Consider the following 15,990-nt stretch of genomic DNA (forward strand, 5'->3'; position numbering starts at 1 on the left):
TTTTATTTGGTAAACCATAGTTAAACAAAGCTTAATTAAGCATGTTGTGGGAGCACAGCAAGAACAGGTGAGAAAGTTTATAATGAATGTGGTTGAGACAATTTTAATTACCAGATAATGTGACTTGGAATCTGTTTGCATAATAATATGTTAAGGACAAATGTGACTGGCTCACTTGTGGCTCGGTGTCGAGCAATTTCAGCAATTGCAGTTAGTTTATTGTTTAGTGCAGGGCTTTTCAACCTTTTCACCCATTGTACCTCTTTTAGGATATGGCAATATCCGAGTACCACCAATCACCTTGCAAAGTGTCAAAAACTTGATGATGCGTGTCCAGCCCCTGGTTGCAGCCACTCCCTGCAAAGCCCTAACCTAGGGGGCGGTTGTGATGTTGGTGCTCAGGGCCGCGACGTGAGCGGTCTCAAACCCCTTCCTGCCAAGGGAGTGGATGGCTTGCGCTTGCTTGTGAAGTAAGGAGGGGGGAAGGGTGACATGGATCTCGCTGGTCTGCATGCACGAGAAGAAGTCAATCTGGATGCTGCACGGGTGGGGGGGCATGGGGGGAGGCTCCTGAGCCCCGCAGCTCTTCCGAGGGGAGGAGGAAGAGAGTGGAGAGGCCTGTGCTGGGATTGGGAGTGCTTGTCCTGCCAAAGAGCGCCGCAGCTCCGCTTGCCTGGCAGGGTGGGGGCAATCTGCCCGGCCTCCCCTCTGGTCCCGGGCAGCGCCTCTGCCTCCGCCTCACGTTCGATCACCCTCTGCTTGCCTGGCAGGGTGGGGGCAATCTGTCCAGTCTCCCTTCCGGTCCCGAGTAGCGCCTCTGCCTCTCGTTCGATCAGCCTCCGCATCCCCCCTCCGCACACCCCATCTGACCGACCCACGCACCTTCTTTCCAGCAATCCTCCGTGTCTTCTGCTGCTGCCACGTGCAGTCCGAAGAAAAAAAGAGGTTTGTGGGTAGTCCCACAAACCAAAGAAGTTCAACCAATCAATTCAAACTTGGTGAGATTTTTTTTCGTGAGAAGTTTGAATTGAATAGTTTAACTTTTTTAGTCCCACTTTTTTTTGGGGGGGGGACTGCACATGACAGAGGAGGACTGGGAGCCACAGGAGATGGCTGAAAGAGCTGCATGCAGCTCCGGAGCTGCGGCTTGCCCACCCGTGATCTAGCAGTTCTTGCAAAAATACTACTTACCGGTAACCAAAGGAAGGTTCAATATCTGTCCTCATTTATTTCATTTTGCTCTCTTCAGACACTATCGATTAACAACATACGGTATATAATGAGAAAGATTCCCTGCATTCTCCAGGGATGAGATGATTGTACATAGCGTTTTTGTTTTCAGATGTGATGAACCAAATAGCAGCTTAGTTTGCTAAAATAAAAAGTAAAAAGTCAGAGGTATGATCCTTTAGCAGGGATTGACAATTTGTTTGCAGCCAGGATCAGTACTATTTAGTTTGTAAATACTTTTGCTCTCAGAAGCAGGGGTTAAAATCTTAGGGGTAACTCACTGTGGGGGTAACTCACCCACTATGTTCTATGAGTTCTAAGGAGCATTGGAAAGTGTAGGTCAGGGGTGTAAAACTGCTGGCCCGCAGGCCAGATGCATCACGCCAAAACTGCGCCCATCCCATTGCCGGCAATGGGAAAAAAGTCACGATATGTCGCGACACATCATGTGACGTCACGAGTTTGACACCGGTGACCTATCATACTATCACTGGGAATCAAATCAAACTATTTTGTCTGTTTTTGGAAGTTTTCATGTTGCCCATGAAAAGCTTTAAAGAAAAATGATTTTGACAGATTAAGGGAGGAAATGAGTGCCAGTTTGGCCCCTTAAACTTTTTTTTCCACTTAGAAAACCTGATTAAAACCACTTTTGCCATGCTTGTTTTGAGACAGTCATACTTAGGTTTGTGACCTTTGTGGATTGCTCATCCTACTTTATAAGGTCACAGAATGTTAAAGGTTTCCTAAAACTTTCATAAGACTGTTTCTGTTTGTAATGGTTAAGTCAGTTCTGTTGAGGGTGGCTTCAGTTAGACCAGACATATCAAACTCGCGACGTCATGTGACGTCGAGCAACGTATCGGGACTGTTTTGCCATTGCTGGCAGTGGGGTGGGCGTGGCTTCCATGTGATGCGTCTGGCCCACGGGCCGGCATTTTGACACCCCTGAGTTAGACCTTCTGCCTCTCTAATTGGAGAACTTAAATCAGGGGTCTTCAGACTTGGCCCTTTTATGACTTGTGGACTTCACCTCAAGGAATTCTGGGAGTTGAAGTGCACAAGTCATAAAAGGGCCAAGTTTGAAGACCCCTGATTTAAATGGTGTCAGGGAAGCAGACCTTCTGGCAGTCTGCATGTAACTTTTTAATTCAGATTCCAGTTACAGCTTCTAGGTCAGACATGTCAAACTCGCAACATCACGTGATGTCGCGCAACGTATCAGAGCTTTTTTGCCATTGCCAGCAATGGGGTGGGCAAGGCTTCCCGATGACACGTCCGGCCCGTGGACCGGCAGTTTGACAGCCCTGATCTAGGTTAAAGGCATATAGGAGGATGGCTTTTGATTCTGTTTCTGATAAAAAGTTGGGGATGGGGCAATTAAATATGATTGTATGATAACTGTCATTCCCTTGCACTTTTCTGCCAGTGTTTTGGGTAGACACAGCTTGCTAGTCATAGCCACAACTCTCCATTGAAGACTGGCAGATTTCCTGTTAACTAGATGCCTTACCAGAACAAGAGAGTAGACCTTATCAGGACAAAAGTCACCTATTTTGATGACAGACACAGTTACCTGGTTTGCAAGCCTGTGCAAGTTCAAATACTATTATTCTATTATTTCCATTGGGTGTGGAGACTCATGAACAAGAATAGCCAGTATTTCTCCTGAGATAGATTAGGATATGATCATATTTGAAAACTTTTATCAGATTTCAAGAGGAACATACTAAAGACATGTAGAATTTTGCATTGAAAAATAAAGAAATAGCTTTTTGGGAGGCAGTGAATATCTGGGGTGGAGTCACTGCTACCCTGTAGTAGTGAAAATAGTAGATTTGGTCTTCCTTTAAAAACAAGACATGCCATTAGACTGATTTGGGCTAATATTGCCTATACCCAATTTTCAAAGAATGTCATTTGGTCAGGAGTAAATGTAGAAGGGCTCATTGAAAAGTGATGAGAACCAAAAGCTGAACTTCTGCATTTTACCAAGATGATGATGATGATAATAGAAGGGACCTTGGAGGTCATCTAGTCCAACCCCCTACCGTTTCAGACAAATAGCTGTCCAGTCTCTTCTTAAAAACTTCCAGTGTTGGAGCATTGACAGCTTCTGGAGGCAGGTTGTCCCACTGATTAATTGTTCTAATCGTCAGGAAATTTCTCCTTAGTTCTAGGTTGCTTCTCTCTTTGGTTAGTTTTCATCCATTGCTTCTTGTCCTGCCTTCAGGTGTTTAGGAGAATAGCTTGACTCTCTCTTCTTTGTGGCAGCCCCTGAGATATTGGAACACTGCTGTGATGTCACTTCTCATCCTTCTCTTCATTAAACTAGACATACCCAATTCCAGCAGCCGTTCCTTATATGTTTTAGCCTCCGGTCCCCTAATCATGTTTGTTGCTCTTGTCTGTACTCCTTCTAGAGTCTCAACATCTTTTTTACATCATGGTGACCAAAACTGGATGTAGTATTCCAAGTGTGGCCTTACCAAGGCATTGTAATGTGGTTGTCATGGTTCCGACAGATGAAACTCTTCAAAGAACTTCAAAGCATTGTTTACCTTAAAGAATATTCAGGTTTCATGGCATGGACAGTACATGGTCATAGCCAAAATCTGAATTCCCCTCCCCTAAACACATAGTATCAAAGCACAATTCCCTCCTCTAATTATCAGTCATAAATCACGTTCTCCAATTAGTTTGAAAAGCAAACCTTCCCTCCAGTTCTCTAACCCCCCATTTCTTATCATCTCTTATTTCAAACAACCGGGAGGAAAAATACTCTACTGCGATGTTGTTATGTCTAACTACTCCCCATACACATTCTTCCCCCCCCCCCCATCATCTAATTCTAACTCTAAAAGTAACACACAGGTTAAAGAGAGAATGGCTGCATCTTCATATATTGTTAAGAACATCTGATGTTAGCAGCGTTGACAGTGGTATTAACACTTCACGTGATCTTGATGCTATTCCTCTGTTAATGTAGCCTAGCACTGTGTTGGCTTTTTGGCAGCTGCAGCACACTGCTGGCTCATATTTAAGTGATTGTCCACTAGGACTCCAAGATCCCTCTCACAGTTACTACTGTTGAGCAAGGTACCACCTATACCAGTGATGGCAAACCTTTTAGAGACCAAGTGCCCAAACTGCAACCCAAACCCCACTTATTTATCATCGGGTCCCGAGTGGGCATGGCCACTGGGTGGGCATGGCTGCAGTGGTCATGGCAGACTGGGTGGGGGTGGCCGGGGTGGCCATGGCCACCTCAATGTTGCTCGTGGGGAGGGATGCTTGGGGGCGGCAGGTATGGTTGGGGGAGATCCAGGGGTTCTCTGGCGGGTGGGATAGTGGGCAGGAGGCTTGTCCTGTGGGTGAGGCAAGGCGAGGCAGGGGGCAGGGCAGGGGTGCCATTTCCATTCAGCATTTCTTGCAGATGTCTCATGACCCAAACTAGGTAACATCAGCAGTGCCAGAAGAGAATGGGGTTTGTGGAGTGGAGGAAAAGAAAAGAAGAGGAGGAGGAGGGCGGTTGTGGGTTCCTTGGTCCTCTCTGAGCTTTGTGGCTTTCTTGTAGACGTCTCATGACCCAAACTAGGTAACATCATTAGTTCACTTATTATTCCACTTTGGGTCCTGAAACTTCTGCAAGAAAACCACCATCCTCAGAGACACCCCTCCCCCAAGGACCCTTCATTTTAACTCTGAGCCAGAAATATTCTCCTTGATTGGCATTCCGTCTTAGGGCCTGGCAGGACCTCATTCCTCTTTCCCATTGGGCACATCCCAATGCCCCTATCCTTTTATTTTCTGAAAACTCCAGGAGTGAAGGGTTTTCTAAATTTTGGTACAATGCTCCTGCATTTCTCTCTTCAGCTATAGCAGTTTGGGATCTCAACAGGTAGAAGGAGGGCTGGCAGTGACTTTTGTCAGCTGCTAGTGAGCTCATGTAGCAAACCAGAAAATGCGTAAATTCTAGAAGAGTGCTAAATCTGAACAGTGCTTCAGTTTTAGCTGCAAAGTGGTGCTTGGGAATGTGTCAGAGTGCAAGGGTACTATGTGACTGCAGTTATTGTGCCAATATCTCACACAGGTTTTGTGCTCCCACTGCATAAAAGATTATCAAACAGACTTTGATGTAGCAGAAAACAATATCAGGATAACATCTGCTGCCTTTACTGCAAATTCCTATTCCACTTCTCTGCCATCAAATGGTGATGTCTTCATTTGACAGTGCAGGACATTTTAAGGAAAGGCATTTCCCTGATTTTGTTTCGTTTCCTTCCTGCAAAACATTACTGACTGGTGGAAGAGCATCCATCGATTATTTTCCTTCGTGTAACATAGGGCTGGAGTAGGGCAAGAGGCAAGTTTTGACAGATAAGTAGGCTGATGCATTTAGCCATCTGTCAGTCTCACTCCTCGCTTTGCACAAATGTTTTGTGTGGGTGAATTCAAAGAGAGCCAGACTAACAGCTGATCAGCATAGGTGGGAGAAATTGCACAGTAAAGCATTAAAGCCTTTCGTAAGATCGTACTCATCTTATTTTTAATTCAGAGCCATACCTCGAGGTCATAAATTAGCTTGGGAGATGTTTGATACCAGGAAAAGCCCAGATTTGCAAGAGCTAGACATCACAGCGAAAAAGGACTTTGTTTGGGATGACATTGAGATTAATGCAGGTCTGTCTCAGCTTCAGGTCTAATAGGTATGAACTTCCAATCATATGATGCTGTTGAAGCATTTTGATTTTAACTGGGTAAACTTTCTGCCACTACTATTTGAATATCCAAGATACTATTGGTAGCAGTGGCTGAGGTTCTACCTTTATTCTCAAGTTTGATATTCAACTCGACAGGCAGGGAACTTTTAGTGTATGGGCCAAATGAGCCATTCATTTGTGTCTGAGCTCATTTCTCTAGCTCTCATTTTCTTATCTATATTCTTGACTTCATCCAGGTGCTAAATTTCTGGAGTGAGAGTGTAGGTTCATATAAAGCCAATTCTCACACAGACATGATGGCATTGGGCTTCTTTTTCTTTTAGAATTGTTTTAATAGTATCACAAATATAGAACATATTACCGTAAGAATATAATTCGCCCAAGGTCAGTCAGCTGGCTTTGTGCCTAAGGTTGGACTAGAACTTGTGATCTCCTGGTTTCTGGTCTGATGCTCTAATCACTACACCAAACTAGCTCTCACTGAGAGTAATGAAAAGATCACAATTTTTTTATAAAGAGAATAAGCTGCAAATTTGTCTGTTGCTCTGTAGTATAAGGAGAGAAGATAGAATACTTTTTAGTTTGTTTTTAATAAGTGAGTCTTATGGAAAATAATTGATTTATTGTGACATTATCTAATTGGGCCTTCTAATCCTTCTGATAAATGTTCTTTGTCTCTTTTTCTACAGTATAGCATCAGGATACTTTCTTTCTGCAAAAGCTGGATCATTCCACAAACTGGATATAATTAGTTTTGGAAATTCTCCAATCTCTAATATATATCCAAAGGCAGCATGCTGTGATGGGACTCTTGTGAGTTTAGCTTGCCTGCCATGCACCCCACAGGGAGTGTAGATACCAGTTTTTCCCGTACGGCTGTGCAAACACTGTCCCGTAGCCACTGCCGGAATATAAAGCAAAAGATTTCTCAGTGGGAGGGTCGGACAAAAGGGATCTGCCAAGAAGAAAGGCAGGAACTGAAGGATTTTGGGGTCAGATATGGCCTCAACAGCAAGGAAAAGCCATCAGCACCTGTACCTCACAGGAGTATAGAAGGATTAGCAAATGTTCAGCGTTTAGGTTTAGATTTCTGGGAAAACTCTAACCTCGGCTCTGTGACTGAGGAGGAAGAGGAGGAGGAGGACCGCCGCTTCCAAGAGGTTTCCAGAAACCGTTTAGTGGAGCAGCTTTCTAGTGACACTTTATCTGAAACAGCAGATGCTACAGAATGGCCACGGGAGAGACTGCCTCCTGGGAATTTCTACACCTCACGGGACCTATGGAAACAGATAAAAACCCTTCCTTTTGATCAAGAAGCTTCTATCGCACTGGACTTAAAAAGGAAACGGGAAAGCTGTGGCTCAACAGAGAAGGAGCTGAATGTAGCTCCAGCAAAGAGCCAGGAGACAATATATTGTGATGTGGAAAGTCAGGAAAGGCAGCCAGTCATCAACCCAGTGCCCAAACCACAGAGGACTTTCCGTTACCATTCTGAGAAAGACCAGGGAAAATTCGCTAACGAATACCACGGCAATAAGAAGCCATTGGAACAGCTGTGTAATGGGAGCTATCCTGCAACTGCTTTCTATGAGTCTGACCGCAGAACAGGCAGCAGAGGAATCCGAAGCAGGTCTAAGAGGTGGGTGGCAGCTTGACCTCTTCTGTAGGATCTGGGGATGAATCTAATTTGCTTTGTTTGTTACAAGCAGTTATTAAGGCTGCAACATTCTGGAGTAGTAAGTCATTTGTGGAGAAAATCTGCATATGTAGTGCACTATATGGGATTGCCCTTGAAGCAATCAGAAGCTTCAGGTGGCCCAGAGTACAGCAGTGTGGACAGCCTTGGTATGCCCAGGTATGCCCAGCACTTCTGCTTCATCAGCTGCACTGGTTACCAAATTGCTTCCAGATGTGATTGAAGGTGTTGGTCACTACCTGTTAGAGCTACATGGCAACCGGCCTGGTTATTTGAGGAACCACTCATTGTATCCCATTGTATCTGTCCAACTGGTTTCATCTGGCAGGGTTGGGATGCTATGGGTTCCATTGATTAAACAATGTCATCTTTCAGGACCCCAGAAGTTTGCTTTCTTTATTGCAGTGCCTGCTTTCTGGAATGAGCCCCCCCAATTGGTATTTTGAAGGGCCCTGAAGAAGTGGCTCTTTGTCCAGGACTTTGGCAAGACGATGGACGCCATTTTTCTTCTTTTTCCTTGTTCCCATCTGGGTTTGTTTTTTCTGCCATATTTGATTATTTGTTTTGTGTTCCTTGTATTTTCACTCGTTTTTAAATGATTTTAACAATTTGCAAACGGCCCACTGATTATTATTATTATTATTCTATAGCTAAGAATCAACACTGACTTGATAGCGCACAGAATCAGTCAACGAATAAACCATCCACTTTGGGTCATTTTTCCTCATATGAGGAAATTTGCAAAAAAAATTATTGAGAAAATGCAAACATTTTTCCATTTAATTAAATAATTTTGTTGTTTGGAGTGGAGTACATGAATGAAAAAAAAACATTTTTAGCTGTAGTTGCAAAACTCTACTAGAATGCATCCTTGCAAGTGCTTTAAAGGATGTACCTTTAGTTTTTAAACTTTGGCATTTAAATAGAATTTAAATAAAATAGAATTTCAGCCCTGAAAACAAAAACATCACATTTTTTACTATGTAAGAGGAAGCTACGTGGTCATAAAATTAGGCTAAAAATGTGTAGGCAATCCCTGATAATGACTGATAAACAAATTTACATATGTCAGATTCAGCATTAATACATGATGTGGATTATCCTGCTGCATAAATTTATTTTAAAATATAATATGTACGGTGGAATTTGATTTGAATAACCAACATCTTACAGAAATTAGATATTTCATATTTTTGGTCATATGAAGTGAAGGATGATATGAACACTGATGTGGTTCACATCATGCACTAAGAGCTATTCCTCATTGTTGAATTATTTATTTATTTATTTATTTATTAGTTTTTATAAACCGCCCTTCTCCCGAGGGACTCGGGGCGGTGTACAGAGGAAGGAAGGTCTACAGATGAACAATAAAAAGTAATAAAAACAATATTGAAAACAAACTGGGACCCCAATTAACGCTATCATGCCAGGCCGGACTGCTGGAACAGGAAAGTTTTTAAGTCGCGTCGGAAGGTACGGAGGTCGGGGGCCATCTGGATTTCGGTTGGTAAGCTGTTCCAGAGGGCTGGCGCACCCACTGAGAATGCCCTCCCCCTGGGGGCCACCAGCCGACATTCCTTGAGCGGTGGCACCCTGAGGAGGCCCTCTCTGTGGGAGCGCACAGGACGGTGGGGTGCTGACATCGGCAGAAGGTGCTCCCGTAGGTAGTCCGGACCCATGCCATGTAGGGCTTTGTATGTCATTGTTAGCACCTTGAACTTCACACGGAAGGCAACCGGAAGCCAGTGCAGCGCACGGAGGAGAGGTGTGATATGGGAGTATCGGGAGGCTCCCAAGAGTGTCCGTGCCGCTGCACTTTGCACCAGCTGAAGCTTCCGAGTGGATCTCAAGGGCAGCCCCATGTAGAGAGCGTTGCAATAGTCTAGGCGAGAGGTCACAAGGGCATGGGTGACTGTACGTAAGGAATCCAGGTCCAGATAAGGCCGTAGTTGGCGAACTAGTCGTACCCGGGAGAAGGCCCCCTTGGTCACAGCTCCTATGTGGTCTTCTAGGGAGAGCTGCGAGTCTAGGAGGACACCCAGGTTGCGGGCCCTATCAACAGGGGGTAGTAACATGTCCCCGATGTTAAGCGATGGGACATTCTGAATATCCTGGTTTGCCGGAACGTACAGCCATTCAGTCTTGTCCGGGTTCAGTTGAAGCCTGTTCCTCCCCATCCATTCCCGGACCGCTTTCAGGCAGCGGGACATCACGTCTAGGGCATCACTGATATTGTTTGGAGTTGAGATGAAAAGTTGGGTGTCATCAGCATACTGATGGTACCCTACTCCAAAACTGCGAATGATCTCACCCAGCGGTTTCATGTAGATGTTGAACAGGAGAGGCGAGAGGACCGACCCCTGAGGGACTCCGCAAGCGAGAGGCCTCGGGGTCGACCTCTGTCCCCCTGTCAGCACCGACTGCGAGCGACCCTGGAGAAAGGAGGAGAACCAACGCAGAACCGTGCCTCCCACGGAATTAAAGTGCTGTCTGTTGATAAGTTGGCAGAAATTTATACTGACATGATATTTTCTGTCCCTATTGTCAGTCCCTATCCCCGTGGTGGCGAACCTATGGCACAAGTGCCACTGATGGCACACAGAGCCCTCTCTGTCGGCACACGCGCCATTGCCGCAGCCCTAGGCCTTCAGCTGGGTTTTATAAAACCTTTTCGCTTTAGGCCTCTGCTGCGGTGTGCAAAAAAAAAGGTTCAATCAATCAATCACTTTCAATTTCTTGTGGAAAAAAAAAATCTCACAAAGTTGGAATTGATTGATTGAACTTTTTAGTCCCACCCAGTCTGCCGTTACCACCCCAGCCACACCCACCCAATGGACCACGCCCACCCGGCGCACAACAATACATAAGTGAGTTTTGGGTTACAGTTTGGGCACTCGGTCTTGAAAAGGTTCGCCATCGCTGCCCTATCCCGTCTCTGTTGCCCATGATGCTGCCTTGGTTATGCATATGCAGTGTATGATAGGCAGAGATTGATGGATTCTCTGACTTCCCTTTCTTTCCTTTTTTGCATGTCATCAACCAGCAAAAAAAGACAAACCAGCCAGTTACAGCGCTGCAGCAAGAATGACTCTTGGCTCATCCCTGTGCTCCTCCTTCTCCTTTACCTTAATCTGTCATAATCTAAGTAAAGTTAAATTAATTAAATTAAATACAAAAAACAGATAGCTTTCAGTTCACAATCAAATTGGGACTGGAAATCTGGTCATAAATCATTTTGTCATAAGTCCAGGTACACACATGACTGGATCCAGATTTTTGACATTTTTCGCAGTGGTCCTCAGGCAATCACGTGGCCACTAAATGAACATCACATTTTGTCATGGTTCCGACAGATGAAACTCTTCGAAAGAACTTTGAGGCATTGTTTACTTTAAACAATCTTTTATTCGAGAAACAAAGTATCAGCACTACATAGTTGAAACCAGAAACTAAATCCCACCTCCTGGATACAATTCCCTCCTCCAATAAACAGTCATAAAGAGCCTTGGTGGAGCAGTGGGCTAATGCCTCCTTAAGTAACACCAGCTGCCTGCAATTAGTGCAGGTTCGCATCCCACCAGGCTCAAGGTTGACTCAGCCTTCCATCCTTCCGAGGTAGGTAAAATGAGGACCCAGATTGTTGGGGGCAATTAAGCTGACTTTGTAATAATGCCGCTTGGGAGGTGTTTGAAAGCCCTAATAAGCAGGCATATACATAGAATGAAGGCTACTGCTAAGTTTGTAAGCCACCCTGAGTCTTCGGAGAAGGGCGGGATATAAATGGAATTAAATAAATAAAATAAGTCACATCCCCCAATTAGCTTGAAGTGTGGGCTTTCTCCCCAGCTCTCCAGCCCACCAAAACATTATTATCTCTGGACCCAAAGTCCTTGGGTTCCCACAACTAAGTTATTATTATTATGATTAGCTAGACTCTCATCCCTATTCCCCCTCCCAGCAGCAACTAATTCTAAAAGCACTAGAGAAAATGGCTGCATTTCCATCTGTTGTCAAAGCAAGAATATCCGATGTTAGCAGCGTTGATACATTTGTTAAATGAACCCACTCTTCTAAATGGGCATTTTTTTGCTGGAATCCAACAAAACCTGCCAGAAACTGGCAAAAATTGTTATAAATTGCAATCATGTCGCTGCAGGGTGCTGCAACCGTCATAATGGCAATTCAGTTACAAAGCACCCCAAATGCAGTCATGTTATCATGGGGGCAGTGGTAGGAGGATTCAACCAGTTTGCAACACTTCAGCAGAACCGGTAGCTAATTTTTTGTTGCCCAGGCCCAGAATGGACTTCCGGAAGCAGCATCCATACAGTGAACATATTTCGAGACCATCATAACTCTGAACTATTGTAAAACAACCAGTTGAAAATTAACCCTGTAGACTCATGGAGACATAAGGGAGCTGAGTATAACCAATGGTTTTACATAGAATATATCTCCTATTCATTATTTATTTATAGGCAACAAACTCTGATTTCCAGATTCCCTCATGTGTTGTCTTGTAGAGAATGGTACTGTGGGGTTGGTCCTATCATTTCAGTTTTGCTGTTTCAGTCCTGCACTAAAATAACATGGAACATAAATCTAACACACTTATAATATTGCTGGTGGTACTATTATTTGATTGTCTACCAAAATATAGGGGACACCAGATTTAAGAGAGCTACTGTAGTATCTAAGGTCTCTTCTTTTTTCTTAGAAGAATAAATATAAAGTCAAATAAAGATTAGGTGTGTTTTAAAGTATTGTGAGTATCTGATTTTTGTGGTTTGCAAATTGTATTTCATGGTTTATATTGTGTTACTGAAGCACTTTCAGGTGTGGCTTGATTAAATAAACTGCTTTAATATCAAGTGAAATTATCTTTGATGGCTCCCTTGCCTCTTCCATTCTACATTGCTGGTGGAAGATTGAGAAAGACAGATTTTCTACAATTGTGCACATAATTTTATTTTTTAAAACATTCCAAGAACCATTTTAGGCTAAAAATATTGAAAAGTATATTTTTAAAATTCATCCATTCCTAGGTAGCATGCTTTAAAAAAAAAGCTAGGAGATGAATAGCTGTGTTTGGTTTTGCACCTAAGATGTGTGATAACATATCCTATTCTTATTTATAGAAAGTCCTTTGAGTTTGAAGACATCCAAAGTTATCGAAACAGACTAGCAGCCATTGAGTATAAAAAGCTTCATGAAGAACTAAATGGCACCACACGTGTCTGTCTCTATTGCACGCAGTCGGAGGACAACCTCTATGAGGATATTATTGGTAAGATTCCAGATCTATTTAAAAGAAGCAAGAAACAGCCTTCAAAAAGAAAAGTAACTGCTATGGTTCAGTTCTAGAGAATTTAAGCATACATATTCTGATCTCCTGTGCTGATATATTCATGGAAATCTGATGAATACACACAATTCCTGCACTGGAGAGCTAGGAATTAAAGACAGTCATTTGGGGATTTGCTTTGATTCCTCTGTCACTAGTTGGGTAATGGTAATGATGATGATAATAACAACAACAACAACAACAATAATAATAGAAGAGTTGGAAAGAACCTTGGAGGTCATCTAGTCCAACCCCCTGCTCAGGCAGGAAACCCTATACCATTTCAGACAAATGGCTGTCCAGTCTCTTGATGCCAGTTTGTGCCCATGGAAAAGTAGTAATTGCAAATGTATATGGTTGGCTTGTCTACCATGCTCTGCTTCAAAATAATTGTTTTTTCTAGATCCTGCTAAAGAGAATCCCTACGAGGACATTAAAGTGAAGCCTTTGTGGAGAATCCCATCTAATTGGAAGCTGCCTCCTCCCCGAAATACCTTCAAACCACCCAAGGTGATTGAACTTTTGTGCCTGTGCTACACTGGGATTAGGCATTATCAAATAACAAAACGAAGTTATTTGTCTATATTGCTCCGTGCCCTGTTGTTATGCCATGTCTTTATTCCTATACGAATCATCATATTGCAACTGTTCATTGAAGAACACAGGTGTATGTAAACTCGCTTTTAAGAGAATGGGTGCCGATGAAACTGCCCATGCCCATGAAGCTGATTTAACTTTGTTTGGTTTCTGTTTAATCTGAAGAGAATACTTTGCCCTCCCCTGCACAGAACCAAAACAAAAAAAGGAATAAAAGGAGAAAATTGCACAGTATTTCTACAATTATGCTTCGTGGATAGATTTTCATTTTCAGGACTAGATTCACATGGATGTCCCCAAATGCTAGTGTAGTTTCCCATTTGTTTAACCAACCAACCATATCTTTTTTCTCTTCTACCTATGCTTATGTGGCTGTTGTTGCTGAATTAAAGTTTCCAATATTTCTTATTATTAGCCATACTGGCTGGGTGCTAAGATTAGTAACCTTTAGAGAATCAGATGTTATGTGCTTTTTTAGATGCCTGCTGAAATCAGGTTAATATTTCTTACTTACCACCTACTATTTTCCAAAGCTATTTACAATGATAGCTCCAAAATGTTTCATCCCAATTAACTTTTCATACTTAGTAGTGAATTGGAGAATGGGAATAGATTGCCTGTTGTTTTGTCCCTCATGTTTTGAGGAAAAGGAGATGTTTCCCTGGCAGATGAAATTATAGTAGTTACTATTGTTAGTGCCTATTTTACTATGCTGTTCTGGAAAAGGAATAAACCACATGTTAATTTATAGGTGTTTAATGAAGTACTGACAGGTGCCATTTAAAAGGAAAACTATTTTAGGCAAAAGCCATTTTGCACAAAGAAGTGAGATGTGGTGATATAAATTGTTCTTATGCAACTACTTACCCTAACCTAATCCTAATCCATTTTTCTTCATGAAATTTAAATCAATATTTTATGAGTAGTTCATTATTTATTTTTTTTAAAAATTGCACTCTTATCAACTCCAGGCAGCTTACAAGGTTTAGCCCCAAAGTTGATTGTTGTTTTGTTTGTTTGTGCGATTTAGTTACTTTTTAGGCGTAACCAAGTTGGTTTTAATTCTGAGTGACTGCATGAACCATCCTGCCCTATCTGCAATAATAACTTGTAACTCTCCCAAAGACATTCCTGTAGCTTGTTCGATCTTGTCCATCAATCTAGCCTGTTTTCTTCTTTCAATCTGTCAAGCATAAAAACTTTTTAAATTCATCATTCCTTTGCCTCACAAGTCCACTGTTCTGTAGTTTTTGCTTGCTGCCTAAAGGGAGCAATCAGCCTTTATTTGATCCAGGATTGATTGGTTACAATCCATTGTACTTTTAATAAGCAGTATAATACAATTGTCCTATTTTTACAGGATAGATTTTCTTATTATTTTATTATTTCTGTTAATTGTTCTGTTATTCTTCTGAAAGAAAAACTGGTATGATTGGGCAGAGTGGAAATCCTCCAGGTCCCCCCTTATTAAGCAGTGCCATCTGGTGGGATCTAGGCAGCGTGCCTTGTCTGTGACAGCACCTGTTGTTTGGAATCACCTTGCTATCTCAAGATTCATTTGACCTCCCAACTTGCCTGTGTTTAAAACTTCCCCCTGGCCTTGGGTTGTATGCGTGGTGGGTCTCTTTTTGGCTAAGAAGGTTTTTTCCCCCCGATTTTGGAGTTTCCACCTGTATCATCTGTATTGTGTGGGCAGTTTTATTGTTCACTGCCCAGAGTTATATTACAAAAAGTGACATAAAATAATTCTTTCTCTATTTAAATATTTATCTATTAACATATTCTACATTCTGGCATTATCTCCATAAGATCTTCTCTCTCCATGTATTTTAATGGTGAAATCGTAAGCAAAACATGGTGAAAATTTGCTCAATAATTTATTACTACTGCTGCTGTTTTCCAATCTGCACATTATGTTGTTCCATATTTGTTGACATGAATTTCTTTGGACTTCAACTGTTTCTTCTTTAGCTTTAAATGGTTCAATAGATATTTCATCTGCACCTGGTACTTTCTTATTAGCAGATCTGTTCCTATTGTGTCTCGTTCTCTTATAGAATTGATGCCTGAATGTATGCTGTTTGTACAGATATTCCTGTCAATCTATAATATTACTTATAAAAGATTTTGATATTTATTTATTTAAAATATTTCTATACTGCTTTGTTTTGAAGTGAAATCTATGAAATCTCTTTTTTCACTATTCTTGAATGGCCCAACATTAACTGTAAATTTTGTGATAATTTCTTTGGATCCTCTTAAATAGATTCCTCATTTCCTTTTCTTGTTATCTTGCGCTATTTGTTGACATTTGATTAATATATTTCCTTGCCCTTTCATGCCTGATGTTGAAATTTGTTGACATATGTCCTCCTTGTTGTTTAAAGCAATATGGT

The 15,990-nt window shown here is 42.3% G+C and overlaps 1 protein-coding gene across 1 annotated transcript in view; it reads left to right on the forward strand.

The window, feature by feature from the left end:
* DENND2C (DENN domain containing 2C) overlaps positions 1-15,990 on the forward strand; it is a 67,654-nt gene that overhangs the window by 16,001 nt on the left and 35,663 nt on the right. Inside the window, exons 2-4 of the mRNA XM_081322386.1 lie at positions 6,644-7,593; positions 12,792-12,940; positions 13,401-13,507. Of these exons, the coding sequence (XP_081178512.1) occupies positions 6,788-7,593; positions 12,792-12,940; positions 13,401-13,507 (1,062 nt within the window). The 5' untranslated portion in view covers positions 6,644-6,787. The remainder of the gene's footprint in view (positions 1-6,643; positions 7,594-12,791; positions 12,941-13,400; positions 13,508-15,990) is intronic.

The sequence above is a fragment of the Vipera berus genome (assembly GCF_964194415.1).
Source record: "Vipera berus genome assembly, chromosome: 3".
NCBI classification, from domain to species: domain Eukaryota; kingdom Metazoa; phylum Chordata; class Lepidosauria; order Squamata; family Viperidae; genus Vipera; species Vipera berus.